A 21708-nucleotide genomic window follows, 5' to 3' on the forward strand; every position below is an offset into this window, starting at 1 on the left:
TGATGTAGTTAATAAGCCACTAAAAGGCATATTTTAGCTGCTGCTGTGCATTGTCATTAAACATCAGAATCAGAATTGCCTTTATTGTCATTATACATAATTCACAACAAGGTTGGAGCACCAGTACATCAACTAGAAACATCAACCAGTACATGTATTAACTTATCATACCCTGATACTGATCAAAATAATAAATAAATAAATAAATAAATAAATAAATAAATAAATAAAAAAATAAATAAAAGCATATTAACTGTTTATCTTGGCAAATATATTTGGTGCTTGTGTTGTAAAAGATTTGTTTTTAATAATGTAACTGAATGGTTATTTTAAAAAGATTACTCTCATCAGGATATAATTATAAAACATTTGAAATACACATAGTTTTAAATTATTTAATCATTCCTAAGGTGTAATAGTAATGTTTAAATGTGACTTTAATATAATATGATTGTTAATTATATCATTTTTCATAATAAAACTTACTGAAGAGACATAAGATAATATCCCAAATACTACTTGAGGAATCATTAAAAAATCTGTGAAAGGTGTAAATGTAAAACTATTGTTTTTACTTTGAACATCTTGTCACTGTTTGTTTTCATTTTACTGTATTGCAGTCCTACCAGTAATGCTATTTCACAATATAAGTATACTTATTTTGTGAAATAGCAATAATATAAAAGTGCTATGTAGGATTATAGCTCACATACGCAGGAGATCTTTAAAAGTACACAAAGTACGGTGTAAATATGTGGGTCAAAGATTATGCAATGACAAAGTATGCCATATTTGAATAGGACTGCAGTTTTCCTCAAGTAAGAGTTCTACTTTTTTTTTTTTTTTTTTTTTCTTTTTTAACATAGCCAACCAATCAGGATCACCGTGAACTTTTACGTCACTTTCCTTTGACGGACAAATCTGGCCAATGGCAAGGAAGCTTTTCCGCTCGTTCTACCAATGGGATGAGGCGAGGTCTATTTGAACGATGAGTAGCGGGCTGGCCATCATTCGAGAGGGAAACAAAGAAACCCACTACATCTCGCTGCATTGGACGGAAATACTGGAATAGCGACGTACTTTTTCAACAGGACAGTTTGTCAGTCATCTAAGGTAAATATAACAACACCCTCTCTCGCAAGTTAATTCTAAATAGGCATTTAAATTAACGGAATATGTTAAAGTAACGCTTGTTGTTTGCTAACTTGTAGCAGAACTCGTTGCAACACTTGCTTAGCAATGCTAACTGAAACTCGCTGTTGCATTGCCTACAGTTCTGTAAAGCTAACTTTATTTAATTCTAGTCTTTAGTGTTAAACAACCACTGATTGTCTCCTTCAGATATTCGACATGTCTCACAAACAGATCTACTACTCTGACAAATACGACGATGAGAAGTACGAGTACAGGTCAGTATTGCTCCCCACATGCCCTGTTTTCATCTGGGTGTCAGTCATAAAAAACGGTCATAAAGATGACAAGCTCTTATCGGACAGAAACTATGACAAATTTAACGGCTTCTTATCCCGTTTTTGTTGACACTGTCCTTTATTTTCCAGACATGTAATGCTACCTAAAGATATTGCAAAACGTGTACCCAAGACACATTTGATGTCTGAGACCGAATGGAGGAACCTGGGGGTCCAACAGAGCCAAGGATGGGTACACTATATGATCCACCAGCCAGGTACCTTTATTTTTACTGTACTTGGTAATGTGGAAGTACAGTAGTTAAATTGATACCTGATTGTGATGATGCTGGAAGATTTTCCTGGTGTTTGCTTGCTGTGGAAACATGTGGCTGCATATTTTAGAACTTGGCTTCTAAGGGTGTGCCCAGAATGACTGTGCTGTTAGTTATAAAGCACATGGCCAATGAATAAAATGATTATGATTAATCATAAAAAGGTGTGTAAGCTCGCCTATTTGAAACTAACAAAATCTTTAAATGCCCATATACTTTAGCTGAATTAGAATAACAAAAAAACACCAAACATTTGAGTGTGACGGGGAAAGTAGCAAAAAAATAGAGGGTAAGTCACATGATTTGCAATGATAAAAGGTTTGTCAACAAAACTGAAACCAGCACAGCAGATGGTCAGAGGTTGTCATTGTTGTTGAGCCTACTAACTGTGACCTTGCACTGATTTAAATCTGAAACCATGTTTTTGCCTACTTTTGTGTCTTCTATTCATCCAGATGATAAAAGATACTGTTACACAAATGTTTTGGTGGACAGGTGACCACCAACATATGGGCAGCAGGCGTCAACACCAGCCTCACCCTTCATTAAGAAATAATAGAACTGGTGTCACGTTTCCTCGAGTGATCAAAGCATCACAGCCGTTATTTTTGCTTACACTGTTTTTTTTTCCCCCTTTTTTCCATCTTCAGAGCCACACATCTTGCTGTTCCGGCGCCCTCTTCCCAGCCAGAACTCATAAGGAAGAAATTCACCAGGTCCATGGAAGATCAGCCTGACCTATGTGCCACAGATCAACCCATCTAAAAAAGGACCAGACTTGGAATTTGGGCTGATCATGTTGGACCTGGAGAAGAACTATGATATCTATGAACAGTAGTCGTGGAATTGAGTATGTGCTGAAGGGAAAAAAAACCCCACCACCCTTCTCTTAGGGAACAGACTTTGACTCACCAGAAACCTTCACATCAGCTCACACTGTCCTTTTGACTTCACTTCTTTGTCAACTTGTTGAGCCTGCTTGGATACTCCAGCTTTGTAGAGCAAAGGCGAGGGGAGAGGAACTTTTTTGTAAGGTGTGCATTCTGAGGCAGGCTCAGCTTAGATCACAGGTCAGACATGATAGCTTGATACATTTGTGTCCCTCTACAAAACAACAGCTTGCGGTTTTAAGTGACATGTTGCTGCTTGGTTTAAATGACACTGTAACTTGGCATTTAACAATTTTTATCATGTACATGGAAGACCGCATTGAATAGCCACTGAGTATCAAGTTATGTTCCCCTTTGAGCATCTCAGCTCATCTCGAGCTTTGACTTACCTGAAAAGTCTCTTGTGGGCCTGATTGTTCTAGTGAGCTGCTCAGTATTTATGAATGTGTTGCCCTGACTGAAATAAATGTTAACTTTTAAATCTTATTAGTGTGGACTTCTGGTTTGGAAGGGATCAAGATTCACCACCATGTTTGATTGCAGACTGAAACATAAATGTTTTGGAAAATGGAAAAAGAAAGGGCTGATGGTTGTGATGCGGACTGAAAAAAACATTGCTTTTTGAAGGAAAGATTATGAAATAAAATGCTGCAAACCAATGTATTTTGGTGTTGAGTATTTCAAAATGGCACTTGTTTGTATTCATTTAGCACTGAATATTTAAAAGCTGCTTTCATTGTTTACTGCATGTCTCTTTCTTTGACTCCACCAACTGTTCTGCTTTTCAACAATTAGGCACGATTAGATCTTGAATACTTGTTTTGTGACCTTGTGCCTTGTAAGTTTTTGTTGTCCCTACTTTTGACTAGTGTCTATAATTACATGTGTAAAAAAGAAAAGGCTATTCAACTTTCAGAATGATTAAAAAACTGAATATGAGCAAACTAATGATTAATCCACTTGTTTTTTTTATTAAACAACTGAACCAGTACAGGGTGAACTTCCTGTCTGCTAAGTGAATAATGTGTTTTGATCCTGTTTTCCAGATTTATTTATATCAGTCTTATATTAAATTACTGCAGGTGAAGCATAGAATTTATAATGCTCTATTTGCACTGCAGGATCATGGGACTGCATCAAAATGGACAATTTACTCAACCCCATTTGGTGTGGGTTTTTTTTTTTACTTTGATATAATTCACATTACAAACTGATCAAAAATGGTCTTGTTCAAACCAACCGCCTTCCCTCATAAAAAGAAAAACACCTTTTTGAAATGATCCGTCTTCCTATCCTTCCATCTTTCTGTTTCCTGTTACCTCCAACACCTGTCAATAACACTTTGTTTTTTTTTTACTTGAGGTGTGATTTATCAAAGAACGAAAAGATCCATATTACTCCTGTCAGAAAGTTTATTTTAGTAATTTTTCACAACACGATGAACACTATATAAGATGTGTGGGGTTTTGTTGTAAGACTGAAATTTTGTTTCGTAAAAAAGAAATAGTGACGTGTAAAAAAAAGATCAAAGTTTTAAGTGTCAGGACAGCTGTGGCACAGTGGAGCCGTTGTCTGGTAGATTCAATCCTGCAGCTGCATGTGCCAAAATTTCCTTGAGCAAGGCACTGACCCCCAAATTGCTCCTGCTGTCTATCAGTGTCTTAATGTGTATGAATGTGACTGGCTAACACAGATGGACCTTATTGTAGTAGTTTCTACCATCAAGTCAGTGTAGATGGGTGAATATGTCAAGCAATGTAAAAGTGCTTTCAGGAAGGTAACGCTAGAAAAGTGCTATTTACTGATTTCTTAAGTGACTGTATTCATTTTATGTGATACTAAGTTAGACATGGTAAAAAAATAAATATAGAGCATTGGTTCAGTTTTGATGAGGATGTCACTGTATCCATTTTCTCTCCCAGCTTTCACTTTGCGGTCTATAAAGATGAAGGAAATAAACCAGAAAAATAAGAGTTCTGTTTTCTTATGAGCTGCATGTCATGATGCATCCACCCCAGGCAATCATAGCCTGGTGAGCAGGATCAGACAATGAGGGTGTTTTGTCTCACCCTGAAGAACTTAACTGGTGTAACTTCCTGCTTGTTAATTAAAATCTTGCTTATGCATAGCAACTTGAAGGAATACACAAAAATGATGCAAAACAGCCCTTTGGGATAATTTTACTGATTAAAGAAAACGCTATATATATGGACTAATGTTCTTGAAACAGTGTTCTCAGGCAGAAGTGAAATGTGTTGATTCTAGTCTTTGGATAGATTTCTGTGGGATCAATTTGTTCCCTGGCAACACATAACTGCTGAAAACACTTCTTGGCCGATTGACCAATCACAATCAAGTATTTAACACAGCTGGATGCTGAATCAAATCATCACATCATCACAGGAGGTGCACAAAACCCTAAACACTTAAAAAGGTTACTTTGAATGAGCTCAGCTTGAGGAAATGTTCTTTTCACAGAAAGCTAGGTGTAACATTTGGGCATCTCTTCAGACCCAACAGGTTTGGATTCTTGGTAACACTTTCAAAGAGTATGAAACTATTGAGAGGAGTGGGTGTGGGCTGTGTTTGTGCTGTAAAGCAGCCATGTGTACTATAATCAGGTGCTGGGGCACATCATCTTACCTGTGATAATATAATGTACTGATCCCTGTTGGGACCAGGCTGTGATCTGACAAACACACAGCATTGTGTGCCAGACAGCACACCTCGTGGATGTGTGATATTATTCTACACAGTTGGTGTTCTTCCAGAGGCACAGTGATGAGGCATCTGTTGTCTGGCACCGTGACTCGTCTCTTTGTTTTTCTTTTTACTTGCCAATCTAAACAATTCTGTCATTTCATGTGTAATATGGGTCTCATCTACCGGTGAATGTCTGCGAGCTTAATGGACAAAATGTTTTCCTGAATGAGAAGTCGTTATGATGGCGATCGAGCGTAAAGGGAGAGGCAGGCACAGCATCTGCCACACACTCAAAGTAATTCTCAGTGTAAACAACAAGTGGATTATTGCTCTCTTTAATGAACAGGAGTTCAGAAAAAAAAACAAATTCAGCTTTTCATAAATAAAATTCTGCTCTCTGAAACTTGTAATAAAAAGCTGTTTGGTCCTGTTTTATTGTTTTTTACCCCGAAAGTTAGTGCAGAACTAACTTCAGCTGAGCCAGATGCTGAGAAATTGGCCACAAGCTGCATCAGACAGATGAACATAAAATGTTACGACAAAAAACTGTATAAACTACACACCTACACATAAACACAACACCAACGGGGGAGGAAAATTTAGATTTGAGCACAAATTTGGGATTCAACATTTACTGCTGCAGCTAAAACTAGCATTGCCACCATATTGATATATTGCCCTGAGCTATAATCTGGTCTTTAATAAAACACAACCACAATGTGACAAAGATTTACTGAATGAGGGCTGATTTGTCTGACAATCTGCCAATCATTACAGATCCTACAAATCAAATTCAACATATTTTCAAGCAAAATGCAATACGTTTCATTTGGACTTTAAAATCAGGATTTAAGAGTCCAAAGAGGAATATTTCAACTGGAATGCCACCGATGTCAAAATTTCCTACTGGGAAGTCGGCAGATCCACACCACTGCCGAGCTGACAATCAAAGATGACTGCCCTGGGTGTAAACAGTAATTGAGCTACTGTAATATTATGTTTATTTTAGCATTTCTGACTAGTGTTTGCCACGCTAAATCAGCCTTAAACATAGCATTGTCCAATATTTATAAAGAAATCTTGCTGCTGTGTCAAGTTTCTCCTACTCGGCAAATGGAACGCTGGAGATGACGTCATCCTCGCTCCACTGTTCCATCGTGATTACATCAGCCAATCACTGCAGGCCCAGTGCGTAAAGTGACTTTGCGTGTTGGTTAGCGAGTGGAAGTAGCTATCCCTAGCGGCTACGATAGTGGACGTTACACGGAGGATAAACACAACCAAAGAGAAATAAAACGCCAAAAAGTTAAAGTTTTACACTGGGGTGAAGCTTGGCTCAACTTTCACTCACTTTCGGGCACTTGGAGAGCAGCTCAGGACAAAGAGCGACAGGAGATGACTTTTTATTGAGCAGGTATGTGTCCGTTAACCCAGTGATTAGCTAACATGCAAAGACAGGTGCACGGCTCTGGAGTCTCTCCCATGTAGAAATGCGATGCTAAAAGTGGTTGCTGGGCTAGTAAGTGTGTTCATATACTTACAGTCAGACGCTGTAGTTGTGCTCTTCCTGCTGGGACTGATCCACAGAGAAGTCTGAATAAATGTACTAACATTTAACGAAAATTCCTGCTGACACCATCTTTAAAAGTTTACCTTATAATGGATATAAACACAGGTATCGACTAAAGCTGCTTATTCCAAAAGGACATCAATCACTCTGTTTGATTTGATTATTTCAATTAATGTCACTGAGGACATTTCACTATACACGGTGATCCTATGAAAATCCATTACATGACTCAATAAAATGAAAGAAAGTACAAAACTAAAATCCAAAACCAAGGGATTCATAATTGAATAGGTAATAAATAATCAAACTAAATAAATATCAATGGAGACTAAAACAGTAAAAAATATAAGACATAACACAGCAGAGCCACAAATCACTACCTGAGAGGCAGCTGCTGGGTTATAAACACCCAGAACTAGGTATTTTAAATCATCAACCAGCAGTGTCACCTGAGCAGAGAAAACAAAGAAAAAAGGGACAAATATGCAGCAGACACCATGAAAAGTTAAATGTATAAAAGGGTACTCCACACTTTTCAGCCTGTTACCCCCAAAATAGTGTAACCAGAGAAAGGAAAAAATTAGAGGTGTCCCAATCCGACATTGATATTGGATATTAGTCCTATATTGGCAGAAAAACAAGTATGGGAATGCATCTAAAATCTCCGATATAAGCAGTTTCTGTTACCCATTGGTTAATAATAAATGGGTCAGTTTTTCCTCATACCTACTGTTGCTGACTACTGTTCTTTGTTTGAATGATATCTCTTAATCAAGCCTTTTCTAACACGACAGACATACTACAATATAAGTAATAAAAGTATGCATGTTTAATGCTGATATCATATTGGATTAATATCGGTATCAGCCAACACTCAATGTTGCAGTATCGGTATCGTATCGGAAGTGAAATTGTAATATCGGGACATCCCCAGAAAAAGTACTTAATCTAGCAGAGTGGTAAAAATGAGACTACTTATGTGCACTTACTTGTTTCTGTCCTTGCTAAGTCACCTCAGGTCTTGCTCTTGTGGCACAGAGGAAATGGTTGAAATGTGGATCAAACATTTATAAAAGATGTTAACCACATTTTCTGGTGATATTTTTACAATAATAGATTACATATAGGTAAATAGTTTGATTTTGGAAGGCATTTTATGACCCCCCCTATCATTGTTTCTTGAACCCCACTTTGAGACGCACAGTTGTTAATTACCATGAATTATTTGCATCAGTATGCTAGGATCTGGTCTTTAATAGTCATTGGATAAAGCTAGTGTCATATTTGAATAAATTACAGTAGATGCCATGTTTCTATCCCATCCAGTTACCTCCAAGGCTTCTATGCTTTAGGTGCTTGTCGTCCAAGAGAGAAACTAGAAAAGCACTCAGAGAGCAAAGACCTCCGCCAAGCATGTCGTGATTGTCACGTAACACTTTAGTCCTACTTTAATGTTATACTCCCTTTCAGCAGACTGTCTGCTACAATTTGGTGTTAGTCGCAGGTTTGTACGATAAGTTGTTACCTGTGTGTTGAAAATTTTTATCAGCCAGTTCATATTTCATTTTCCGGATTAGTATCCAGAATATTGGCAGGATCTGGATCGTACTTTTACATCAGAAACATCAGAAACCATTGTGACATGTTGTATTGTTTTGCAAAGCAATCCGACCATTTATCGTGGAGTTATATACACCTATGGTAAAAACGGCTCTATCTCACAATGATAAAGAATCCTTTAAGAAAAATCCTGAATCTGGATCACCTCCAAAATTTAATCACTTCTTCCTTATCCCATTTTGATTTCCTGAAAATTTCATAAAGATCCATTCATTACTTTTTGAGTGTTGTTCACAGACAAACAGACGAGCAGACAAACTCTCCCAAAAACACAACCTCCTTGGTGAGGAGAGAGGAAAATATAATCCAATCACAAAACAGAACATTTTCAAATGCAGTCAGACATAAGAAACACTGAGGCCAAAAAACAGGTCACTCCATTTTCACCACAAGTTCCACACTGTGGCCTGAGGAGGGCAGTAAAACACAACACTACAAACAGGAAGCATCTCCATGAATTCAATCTGCATCTCTGCTGCTTTGAGCACAAATGTAAACAAAGCATGAATGACTCAGGGTTACAGTCCATATAAAAATGAAACCATCTTTTTACCCCCACACCACATCTCTAGAAACATGTCTTTAAACTAACATTGCTTTACGCAAACAAAAGCAGATTCGTGTGGCCCAGATGCACATAGACAAACAGAGGACGCTCACAGGGCTCAGACACACAGACAGACTTGGTGGGTAGTAACTGCACAGTTTTGAAAGTCATGGGTAATGGAGGAAAGAAAATGTGTTGTGCATCACAGAGAGATTTTGGACTATTTCTGGGGAATGTTGCCGAGGTAATCATTGGGCTGTGATGGTCAGCAATCTGAGCCTCCTGCTGAGATCCAGCGATGCGCGTTGGGCAGAATAAGATGTTTGACGCCTTAAGGTGGAAAAGAGCTTGAGCGCCTGCCACAGGTATCTATAAATCATGCTGAAAATTGCTTCCTGTTGGAGCCTTGAAAGTAAATGCTCACCTTAATCTGGAACTGTATTTAGAGAATAGCAAGGTGAGCAAAAATAATGAAGTAGTTTATACGAGTGATGACCTTTTTATTGAAAATCTACAGCGTCTGCATTATTCACTTACACTATAAATCTGCATAATCTCCCTTCAAAGGAGTCCAAAGAATATTTCACCCTGAACCAGTATCCAGGCAAACCAGGGAAAGGTTGAGGTTGACTTACTAAAAACATTTTCTGTTTTCATTTGAACATGAGATCATTGAGATGATTAAATGAGGCATTGTTTGGTCAACTAAACGGCCATCAAGTCCTTGAAATTCAAATTAGTTCTCAATCCTAAGGTGACATCTTTTAGTTGTGTGATTTGTTAAATTCAATTTATCCAAATAAGAGAGGCAGAACATTGCATTTGAAAAGCCTGACTGACTGTCTATCTATGAAAATGAGAAATGAAGAAAGATCATTTAAAGTGATAAAGTTAGCAGTTTTCAAATCTCCTTTGTCATCTCTCGTCCGATCGTGCATAAAAAATAACCTTTTTAAAAAATTTGTTGTCAGTTTCTTCTGTCGTCTTTGCAGATGATAAAGATCAAAGCTGAACTTTTGTCATTATATTTTCTTCTGTGGTTCTTTCGATCCCTGAAGGGCCGCAAGATAATCAACCAAAATATGACAAAATTGCCACTCATGATTATACCAGAACTTCTGATTGCTTTGTGTTAAGCTTGTCTCCATAAACCAGTCAATATGTGGTTAACATCCACAAGTGTTACCCACAGAATCACTGTGACGATGTGTCTGGGACTGAGATTTCCTGTTTGTCTTTAGAAAAATGATTAGAAGAGCACGCTTACCTAAGAACTCAGTGATTTAAGCATGTCTGCATTTATGAGGAAATTTTTTCTTACCTTGATTAATGTGATGATAAACTTTCTTGTTATTAGGGAAAGAAGATTAAGGCCACAAGATTTTTAATTTTCAAATATTTGGGGAAAAATACAGACTTTTTCCTCAGAACTCTTTTTTTAAGAATACATACTTTTTGATTTTGATTTGTACATCAGAATTCTGTCTATATTGAGAGAAAAGAAAAGAATTATGAGATTAAAATCAGAAAAAGTCCAAAGTCTGGCATTAAAGAGGGGGTACAAGGCTCTTTTCAATTCCTACTTAATTTCCACTTAAGTTCCCGTATAATTTACAGCCCACCAGAAAAGCCTTTTTTTCTGCTGGAGATATCCTGGTCACAGGTATAGAAAACAAGTTTGAGGCTTAGCCTCAGTCGCTTTAAAGATTCCCACTCAACAAGAAGAAGCCTTTTGTGTAGGGATGGGTACCTTTCACATTTGGAACGATACGGTACAGATGCCCGGTACCTGGCAGTTGGTATCAGTACTTTACAGTAACAATTACCAGTACTTTTTCTTGTTTATGTGGTAAAAATATATCAATTTAATATAATTTGATAATAATAAAATCTCACATTTCTGCAATTGAATATATTTGTTCTTCAGTATATCACCTTGCAATGCTGTGTTCATGTCCAGCATGGAAAATGGCCTACTCTTCCAGTCCCTCACAGTCACAAGGATGTTTTTAAGTACCTTATGGTGGTACCTTTCAATTTTACATGAATTGGTACCCGGTACTTTTTACAGAATTAGGTCGGTACCTATAAAAATTCCTAATTTGGTACCCATCCCTACTTTTGTGGGAGGAGTAATACGTAGTCCTTGGTGTTTAAGACCCCTCACTCTAGCTCAGACATTCCAATTGACCTGTGGTTAAGTCCCACCCTCTAACACAATGAGCCAGCCACATTGCAGATAGCTGTTCCCACACACCTGGACATTCACTGCCCTGACGTCCATTGAAATGCATTGCAGAAAATCAGTTTTCATTTGGTTTTATTAATTTTTTTTTGCAAGAAAAAAATGGTTAAATGACATAGAAATTGTTGAACAGAGTTCATGGGGTACATACAACTCAATCACAAGATATCCTGAGTGGCTAGGCGATGGGAAGACAGAAAGGAAGGTATAAAGAAACGATTTTACAAAATCCCAACCAGACCTCTCTGAGATACAACCTCTATGCCATTTGGACGAGCTTAAGGTCACAGATACCATGACCTTTAGTCTTAAGTCGCCATCTCTGTAAAAGTTAAAGCTATTCCCTCCAGGAGTTACTGACATACAGCATCCGCAAGAACTGGTCAGAAATAGCCAAAAATCATTTTGGTGAACAGTGAAGCAAACTCTTGATTATTCAGTTTCTCAAAAATAATCAGCATGTTTGTTTTCCAATTCTGGATGTTTCTTTGACATTGAATTTGACATAATAGCTGACCTGACCTTTGACATTCTCAGTCATTCTAAACTCAGTCAGTTTTGGATTCAAGTTGATGTTTGTGCTAAATCTTAATGTGTTTCTATTAAATGATGATAAACCAAACAACCTTACATCCCATAATTCCTCTAGGCACTGCTGTTGCCGGTGCAGAGAAACAAAGCATCTTCTCTTTTCTCAGGTTTTTCATGAAAAACTGCAGAGTTTTACCTCCTCGGGCCAAAAGATCTTTTGAATTAAACAATTTAAGTTGAAAGATCCTGAGGAGTGGAGTAATGCACCGTAATCTGGTTCTATTCAAGTGTGAGTATCATGTTTGGTTTTGGAGGAACTCAGTTAGAAGTAAAACTTTAAATTCTTGCTTAATAGTATTACATTACATGATTGATCCCCAAGGGGAAAATACACCTTACTTTACCTTATTTTTATGTAATAACGAAGCCAAGTTAGTGGCCTCAGCCATGAAAATGAGACTTAACTGTAAATTAAAACCTGGGTTCAAACATAGTTTCCGGATAATGACTAGATCATTGGCTCAGAGAATCGTGGTTGAAGATGAAGTTTGAAACACATGTTCAGGTTACAGGCCTTGTGATAGTATGTGCTCATCACCTGCGCCAAGGAGGTTATGCTTTTGGGAGAGTTTGTCTGTCTGTCTGTGAACAACACAACTTCAAAAGTAATGAAAGGATCTTGATGAAATTTTCAGGAAATGTTCAAATTGGGATAAGAAAGAAGTGATTAAATTTTGTAGGTGATCTTGATCACCGTCTGGATCCAGGATTTTTCTAAAGGATTCTTTATCATTGTGAGGTAGGGCTGTTTTCACCATATGTGTATATAACTCCATGATAAATGGTCCGATTGCTTTGCAAAACAATACAAGACAAGGTCACCATAATTTATGTCGGATGTAAAATTACAATCCAGATCCTGGCGATATTCTAGATACTAAGATCCAGAATATGAAATATGTACTTGGTCATCATAATTTTCAACATTGTCGGGTAACAATTTATCGTACAAACCTGCAACTAACACCAAATTGCAGCAGACAGTCTGCTGACAGGGAGTATAACATTAAAGTAGGACTTAAGTGCTTCGTGACAATCACAATACGCTTGGCAGAGGTCTGCTCTCTCTGATTGATTTTCTAGTTTATGTATGGATTTGAGAAACGCAGTTTCTTTAGCACTTGTCCACTTTTGTATTGGGAATCAACATCATACCCTTAAACAATTAGGACCATTTCCAAAAGCATTCTGAAGTATTGCGATTTTAACTAGTTGTGTGAGTAGCTGGAAGTGAACTGAAAAGCAGTAAGAGAAGAGCGTGATTGTGGATAACGAGGTGTAAAGTCGAGCTCTGATAAGGACCAGAGGACAGACACAGTGGAGAGAAGTTTTACACAGATAAAAGCAGGCGAGACACAAAGAGACAAAGCCGTGCAGGTTAGAGAGGAAGTCTTTACAGGAGCAGGTGGGGAAGAGAGACGTGAATGGAAAAGGAATACAAAAAGGGAGAGTTGGAGACAGAAACACATTTATGTAGAGAGAAAGAAGGTCAGACGGAGAGATGGAAAGTGCTTTGGCGAGAAGGGGTATTTATGTCTGGGTGTCTTTGGCTCAGCGGGACGCCTCTAAAAGGAAGCAGAGTTTGATACAGAGTGCAAGAGAAGAGAGGGAGCTGCTGTTGGAGAGACGAGTGATGGAACAAAGAGCCCAAAATTGCTCCATTAGAGTGTCCAGTGCATCATTCTCTAAAAATGAACAGCAAGAAATAATTTATAAGACTAATCTATCAAAGCATACAGAAAAAACACACAATCCATTCTAAGGTTAATATTCTGTGAAACAACAAACTGCCCGGGACAAATTAATGCTTGAATAATACATTTCACTAAATGTATAATTTAGTTAATGTGATTAAGCGATCTGCATCAGACTGATACTGTCAGGGAAAATGAAACTATGAAATGATCCGCCGCCCTCTAAGGCACACCACATGAGACCTTGGGGTCCAGAAGGGCAATTCTGGCTAAAATGAGTGTCATATATTAAATCAAAGCTCTTGGTGGGGTGTGTCCAGAGGCAAAGGCACACTGCTGAGCACATTATAGGAGACAAAAAGAAAAGCAAAAGACTTTATTTCAAGTCTTGATGCAATGTATGTTGAGTCCCCTGCTGTGAGCTGCGTCAGTGGCATGCATTATTTCTCCACACGAAATTAAAGTGAACGTCACTCACTGTGACAGCTCAGAGGTTATTCTGCAAAGTTTCACATGACTTCTGTAAAGTTTTTAACAGGGACTTTAATACTGGATGAATTTGGTTTCATCTTATAGATTTTTATATTTTCAATATGACTTAAAAAAGCTGTAAGGACTGTCCAAAATCTAGATATTTTTCCAGGGTTCAAGACTCCATTTCTCATGAGCACCATCGCCCACTGTTGAAAGGACGGTACTTTTGCCACGACATGCATTTGTTTTGGAAACATATCGGATCTTCTCTCTAACTCTACTTTGTTTTGTTCAAATCATTTCTGCAGGAAGCAAAGCAATGAGGTGACGTATTTTTATTCATACTTGTGGAACTTGACATCGAGCAATCTTTGTAAACTCAACTTGTACCACTGTTTAGTGTACCGAACTATTTGACCAGTGTTCCTCACAACAAACACAACCTTTCGTCTTAAAATATGAAGCTGATGCTAAGAACTGCAGTTCACCAAATGTCCACTTGAGGCTGATGGCAGAAAAACAGCCTAGTTTAAAAAGGGGTTTGGTCCTAAATAGCTCACTTCTCTATCAGCACTCACTGAACTTACAATTTAAATCTATTCAAAGGCTTGACTGACGTAAATGACATCCTATAGTTGCTAGCAAAAGCTCCTCTACAGAAACAGATGGGTAACGTCATGAAAACGGTGTCTATATGTGACTTAGGCCTTTTACAAACGTAGCTGGGTATTTTAAAAACAAATACCTCCCCCCAATTCGTTTTCATACATACTTTTGTCCACACGCACAGGACACATTGCCTGGTGAGTGCCGCTTGAAGAATGCCACACCCACATTTGGCATTGTGTTTCAGATGTGCAACTCGTGCCATCCAAACATACCTCTGAACCTCTGTTATTCAGCTGTGACATTTTGAGAATCAAAAACTCTGTTTCCCGGCTTCTCGGTGAAACCACGAAATCAGTGTTTTCAAAAATCTTTGCTTTGGCCTGAGTTTTCAGAAAACATTGTTTAAAGTTAAGTAAAACTACAATTTTATGTGGACAACAGGCCTAAACGTATTAAAATATATGCAGTTTCCTGAAAACCTGGCTATGTGTGGTCATGGCCTCAGTCCATGAGCCGAGGCATGCACAGAAGGAACCTGGCTGGTAGAGCGTCTAGGATGACTCCTCCTTTGACATTCAAGTTCGGACCTTGGTCTCCGGGGATTGCAGCTCTAGTTACGAGCATAGTTTGAGCGTGCCGTTTAGCTAGGTGCTAAGTAGGATTAGTATAACATGTTTTGGCGATAGACCAAGTTTGTCTTCTGCTACTCACTGCTTTATTCTCATCCTTTACCTGAGTGAGATATATTCTTTGTACTGGAACACTTTTAAGCTGGTGCAAATGTAACCTCACCGTCATGTTGAATAATGAATCTTATGTATTAATTGGCCAAGTGACTTGAAACCCTGAGTAATCTTTTGAGAAAATTGGAATTTCATTATGTTTACACCAAGGCCCTGTTTGACATTTGAAAACGCTGTAGTAAGCATGCCAGGCCTGAAGGTGGTGCTATAACTGTCTTGTCCAGAAGCCGCTTTTGGGAGATCTCCACCAAAGAAGAGTTGAGCCGATCATCTGGTGAATTGGTGAATACTAAATTTAAGAGTGGAGCAACAGATGCACATTCTGTTGAAAGACAGTCAGCAGATACAGCAGATTGAGCAGCACAAGCACAACACAGTAGTTTGCGACGATTGTAACAACGGTGCTGTTGTCCTGTTGTATGAATGAAGCGCTAAGTGCAGCATGACGTCATCGTTTCCACTGAAAACGCCTGCTTACTGTTTACACGCCAATGGTGTCAGCTGCGTTTCAGAGAAATCCCACTCTGGAGGCCGTTTTCAAAAGTTTGCGGTTTTGGTCGGCTGAAACGCCTTTTCCGTGGAAACGCGAGGCTGGAATGCAACAAAACTTTTGCGTTTCACACTAAAACCGTTTTTGTGTAAACAGCCCCCTAAAGTTACCGTAAACAGTAATGAAGTTACGACGGTTATGTTTTGATCTGGCTTTTCTGCACTACTTAAAGGTACAAAAAATTGGTGCTCACACAGGACAAAAAAGCTGGTGTAATAAGTGAAACTATCTATGAGATTATTTAGTGGGATAGAAACAGACTACAAAGACATAAAGTCATGCTTTTATTTAGTGGAGTTTAGTCAGAAAAAAAATTAAACCCACAACCAAAGCAGCTCTGATTCATAAAACATTTAATAAGAACTCCATCAAATACAAGCTCCCTACAGTTAGTAAGAGCTTTTTCTTTTGCTTCCTCCATAGAGGAAACAAAACTGGACAGCGAGACAAAAGACAAAATTTCTGCCATGCCAGAAATAAATCTGATTTCTTGAAAGCCAACCCTTTGATATTTAATTTATTTAATCAGGCATTATAACCCCCTCTTAAACTGAACATCAAACCACAACTCATCTGGGAGAAAATTTCCTCTCTAAAATTGGTGGGGGCTACCAATGAGGGATTAAAATCAGGCTTAATCCTTACAGTTTCTGGCAGGATTACCATACCCTCATTTTGTTCTTGTTTTCACTGAACACTGGTCAAAGCTGAGCTGTAAACAAGCCAGAGCTGTACCAAGATCTTTAATGAGTTCATCCACTTAAGTACAGCCAAAACCTCCTGCAAGAGGTTAAGGCCCCGTTTACACGACGCCGAAAACGGTCGATTCCGCAAACATTTCGTTGCGTTTTGGCCTTCCGTTTAGACGAGACCACGTTGCGTTTTCAGTGAAAACGCAAACTTTTGAAAACGCTCCCCAGAGTGGAAAGATCTGAATCCGCTCCTCCATCCAGCTCCGTGTAAACACAGAGCGGAGCGTCTCAGGGTGAAACGCTGACGTCACCGCATGCGCACTCGCAGTTTTAGGTGAAGGCTCCGCGCTCAGCCACATTTCCAGTTGAGCCAGTAGTTGGCGGTAATGCGCGTTATGGTTGGATTCCCGACCGTCTCACACAACAAAACGTCAGAAAAAGAAAGAACAAGAGGAGACTTCTCCTCCTGGAGTCGTATGAACGCGGATCGTTTTCACGCCGTCCTCATGTAAACGCGGGTGGCTTTTGAAAACGCAAAGGAAGAATCGTTGCGGGAGTCTCCGTGTAAACGGGGCCTAAATCCTGAGCCAGATGTAGCTCCTTCACCTCCTCCGCTCACTCCTGGAGATAAAAGGTTTTTTAATGGAGTCAGCCGGTCAGACATTGATCTGGTCTGGGGAGCGGCGCTGGCATCTCTGGTGATACCGATTTTAAGATGTTTGGTCACGGGCGTGTAGCCGGTTAGCCGTATTGATCTAACCTCACTGGACTTTATGTTTGTATTGGAGTTGCTCTATGAGTTGGCTCTATTGAAAAAGGATATTGAGATTGGCAGCGAGAGTTGTTTCCTTAACCGACCTGTTGGGACTGCTAACAGCACAGTGAGTCCAGCAGCAGAAAAATCAGTAACGCCTGTCGATGCGAGCAGCAGGGGTCAAGCTGCCTGTCCTCAAAATGCTGCACTGTAAACACAGCACACAGCTTTAGGGGTCCTTTAGTTTCCCCTCCATCATTCCCTGCAGGTAGCTCGAAGGCTGGCTGAAATATTATCCAACTACACTTTTGGACTTAGAGGGAATAAGGCTCAGAATGAGATCAGCTTTAAACACATTGGCACCGGCTCATGTATTTTCACGAGCTCTTCGAGAAAGGTGGGCTATAAATCAATTTCAGGATCGACCTGGCGCTTTATCTTGATTTTCGACCTTGGCAGATTCTTTAGGGCTCTTTTGAACATTAGTATATTTCTTGCACTGGCGAGCAGCGGTCGAAGCGTCTGACTGCTCCCTTTATGTAGAACAAGGTGTCTCAATCTGTGGCTGGTACAATGCCTCGATGGTATAAATGAGGCGTATTAAACAGCACCTGTTGACAGGATGTAGGGAGCAAATGGAGGCGCATGTGATTGTGTGTTTGCGTGGTGTATTGATCTGTCCAGAGGAGGGATGGATGGAGGAGGACTTCCACATGGCCTTGATGCGTGAGATGCCGTCTGGACCTGGAGACTGAGCTATTGATCAGCAGTGTCGGGTCTTAAGTAGCCGCTTCATTCAGGCCCTGTGACGGCAACACACATCCAAAATGACGGCAATCAATGGAAATGGTTAAATGGGCCCACATAACTCAAACCTTATGAATTGCTTTGGCATTGTGGATTTATCTGGGTGGATAATGGAGCACTGTCTGACTTATTGACCACTCGCAAGGCTACTTATCCTCCCTCAGGAACGACATTGTGTCAAATTAGAGCCTCGTGTTTATGAACTATACTCCCAGTGAGTCTGTGAATCTTTACTAGCTGCAAAAAAGGACCCTCTTTGCATGATAGATCGGCAGTACATGAACCATTTCCCCCTTTTCACTCCTCACTGCTTGTAATCCAAACACACTTTGAGTGTGATGGTTGTCAAATGGTAGCGGGTAATCAGACACAGACAAAAAATGAATAATGCATCACAATATGTGGGGCTATCATCGTGTTGATTATTGTCAGAGCGAGCCAGAGCTCTGTTGTTGAAATAAAAAGACCCTCAGCACAGAGGGCTCGAGCTCGACATCCAGCAGAGAAATACACCACGTCAGTCGCTCTCTAACATACTCTTAGATTGTGCTGCAGAACAGCAGCAGAAAATCATTCAAAGCAACTACTGCAATTGTCCCTTCCTTCCTGCGTATATGTTGTAAACTCAAGAGGCGATGAGGTAGTCAAGTCGTCAATCATTTCACTTCACTGCAGTAGCGATGACACATTGGCAAACAGTATAACACAGACAATTGAGATTGATACAACCCCAGAGACGCCGAGTGCTCAGGACATCACAGGCCAAAGCGGAAACACCATCTGCTCGTAGAAACTCACGTAACGGACAACTTTACTCCAGCTGCATGGCAACAAATGCAGACAGGACAGAACAAAACATCTCTGGAGGACTATTTCTCAAAGCTAAAACACAACAGAAGTTATCTCTACTGTTTGTTTATCTCTGCGTGAATCATGTGGTGGATTCTTAGGGCCACGCAAAAGATGAAACAAATATTACATATAAACATTACACACCAAACAATAGCGTATCAACAAAAATAATGTAACTGGGATAAATACATTTTAATTGTGCGTTTTGAACAAAATACCAATATTATAAAAATTGTCTTAGTTATAGTTCATGGTTAGCTTATATGCCAATGAAATGTGAAATGTGACATGATGGGGGAACATTAGAGAAGCAGCCTCTCACCGGCTCTATCTTTAAGTATTACAAAGAGATATATTAGTATTCATTCAGACAATTGTAAATTGTTGTATTTTATTTACTCCTGATACTTCATATGTGATCCACCTCTAAAATGACTTATTGGCTAACCATAAACTAAAAAGATGACTTTTTGGATGTTATAATTGTATTCTGATAGCAAAATGATGATAAGCGTGACAGCTTACGACTTAGTTTTTTTTTTTTTTGTAATGTGGCCTTAACTCTTTGTCATTGGGGATGGCCAAATATCGATACCAGGTATCTGTATCGGGCCGATACCAGCCTTTTTTCAAGGTATCGGTACTTGTGAAGGCTGCAGATACCAGCAGCAGATACTCTAGGCAAAAAAATCTTACGTTACTAGACGCCACTAGATGCTGCTAATTGCAACATTTGATTAAATTAAATTGTTTTGTTTTTTACATTAGTTTACTTAAAAAAACCCGTAAACTCTCACAGATGTTAGTTTAATTGTGCACTTTTAATATTATTTTTCTTTAATATTGATAAAAAAAGTTCTAAACTCAAAGTTGTTTGTGTTTTATTTGGACTTAATGCCAGAGTGACTGTGCTGTATTTGATCAAAATGATCTGTCACTCAATTGAAATTTTATGTATCAAAAGTACTCGTAGTATCGGTACTCTGTATCGCTGAGTTCTCAAGAAGGAGTACTCGTACTAGTGTTGGTCTGCATAAAAAGTGTGTTGAATATAATATATAAGTAATTCCATAAACTAATTTTTTGCCTTTTACCCCAAACATTACCAATTTTTTCCCACAGTAGGGCATGCATGCTATTGTTTAACGCTGGTATCAGATCGGTATTGGTATCCTGAAGCCCAGGTATCAGTATCGGAATCATCATGTTTATTTACTTTTTAGCTGTAGGCTATGCTATTGATAAGCTAGAAGTGCTAATTAGCAGCCTAACTGTTATGACTCTCAGCTTTTTAAGTTCAGGTGTTGTGTGAAGCTACCTGGTGTAATGATGCTGGTTTAGGAGAAGGAAGCCAGCGGTCTCATCCCAAGATAACAGGTTAGCATTGAATATGAAGAAGACAGAGTGGAACTTTCCGCATAAGTGTTTATTGTATGAAAGTAGACACTGACCATAGGTCTCTGTGGTGCTGCATTTATTTGTCATACATGAGAATCAAAACAGCCATGAAACCTTCACTAACTCGTCACTGATGAGAGTCTTTCTGACATCTCTGAGCTTAACAATTTTTATGTAACAGAAACTGAAACACAGGGGTGGCTCCACCTAGTGGTGCTACTTGGTACTGCCACAGTACTACCGCCGGATTCTGACTGTTACATGAGTATTATCGGCATTTGCATTTTTAACTTCTTTAAAGCTTTATTATTTTCTGCTATAGTATTTGTCTCAATGGTTCACATTAAACATTAAGGCTGTGAATCCTTGCTAACTGTGGCTAACTGCATTTAGCTTCTTCCTCCTCTGTTTTCTTGTATTCAGGTGGGCATTAGCACTCTCTCTGTATCAATCATGCTCATTGTATTTATGTATGTATTATATAGTGATAATAGTCTTATGTCAATGTTTCCAGCTTGTTTTGTTTTTAGTGTTTTTGTTTATTTCAACCAACAAAACACCTCCTTTTTTAATTTAAGCTCTATCTATAATGGGTGATAGTCTCTTAAATATAAGAACAAGTTGAATTTTCTTTGCACAGAAAGAATCTAAGTGTCCCCTTGAGGACCTCTCTTGGCTTTATTCTTTGGTACACGTCAGAGGAAAAACTGTTTTTAATTAAACTTCGATCAAGACATTGAATCAGTATTTCTACTTTCCTCAGAGCCTGTTTTAACAATTATCTGATGCGTGCATGTCTGGTCTTCCACCACTGCATTTGACAAAGAGGACACGGCAGATGGGCGTTAAAAACGTGCAAATTTGCAACAATTACTCCCTTTGATTCATACAATGTTAAGTGTTTGAAGTGGTGTGCTGCATTGTGAGAATCATTACAGCGAGAGGACGGTGTTTAAGAGGAGGACTTGTCACATCAGCGAGTGTGTCAAAGACAGACAGTGAGCCGAGGCAAGGTGTGAGAAACTAATTGTGACAGTAGCATTTATCTGCTATTAAACCGAAGAACGCGAAAAGGTTCAGGAAGGATTGTCAAATGTTGTGCCATTAGCAGCATATTGGAAGTGCGGTAATTTGAACCCTAGGAAAGAATAGACATGTATGATGAAATGGCATAAATGTCCATAGATTTCAGACATTTTGGTGCTCTCATTGCAATTTTTCAGAG

At 39.0% G+C, this 21708-nt stretch overlaps 2 protein-coding genes across 2 annotated transcripts in view; both read left to right on the plus strand.

Annotated features, from left to right (window-relative positions):
* Positions 1-971: 971 nt before the first annotated feature.
* On the plus strand, positions 972-3477 carry cks1b (CDC28 protein kinase regulatory subunit 1B). Its single transcript, XM_074686873.1, has 4 exons — positions 972-1113; positions 1342-1409; positions 1560-1687; positions 2395-3477. Exons 2-4 carry the CDS (start codon positions 1351-1353, stop codon positions 2442-2444), a joined length of 237 nt encoding a protein of 78 aa, XP_074542974.1. The 5' UTR covers positions 972-1113; positions 1342-1350; the 3' UTR covers positions 2445-3477.
* A 3077-nt stretch (positions 3478-6554) lies between these two features.
* The window catches only part of efna3a (ephrin-A3a), a 175053-nt gene continuing 159899 nt past the window's right edge, over positions 6555-21708 (plus strand). Inside the window, exon 1 of the mRNA XM_074687439.1 lies at positions 6555-6751. The gene's annotated coding sequence lies outside the window, so the exon portion shown is untranslated. The remainder of the gene's footprint in view (positions 6752-21708) is intronic.

This window comes from Halichoeres trimaculatus, unplaced genomic scaffold (genome assembly GCF_033239565.1).
Source record: "Halichoeres trimaculatus isolate MK-OKI-2021-1 unplaced genomic scaffold, fHalTri1.1 fHalTri1_scaffold_14, whole genome shotgun sequence".
Taxonomy (NCBI): Eukaryota; Metazoa; Chordata; class Actinopteri; order Labriformes; family Labridae; genus Halichoeres; species Halichoeres trimaculatus.

Coding starts and splice junctions, on each gene's coding strand:
- cks1b (XM_074686873.1), top strand. CDS start 1,351: ATGTCTCACAAACAGATCTACTACTCTGACAAATACGACGATGAGAAG. Junction 1,410..1,559: donor GATGAGAAGTACGAGTACAG/GTCAGTATTGCT, acceptor TTTATTTTCCAG/ACATGTAATGCTACCTAAAG. Junction 1,688..2,394: donor CTATATGATCCACCAGCCAG/GTACCTTTATTT, acceptor TTCCATCTTCAG/AGCCACACATCTTGCTGTTC.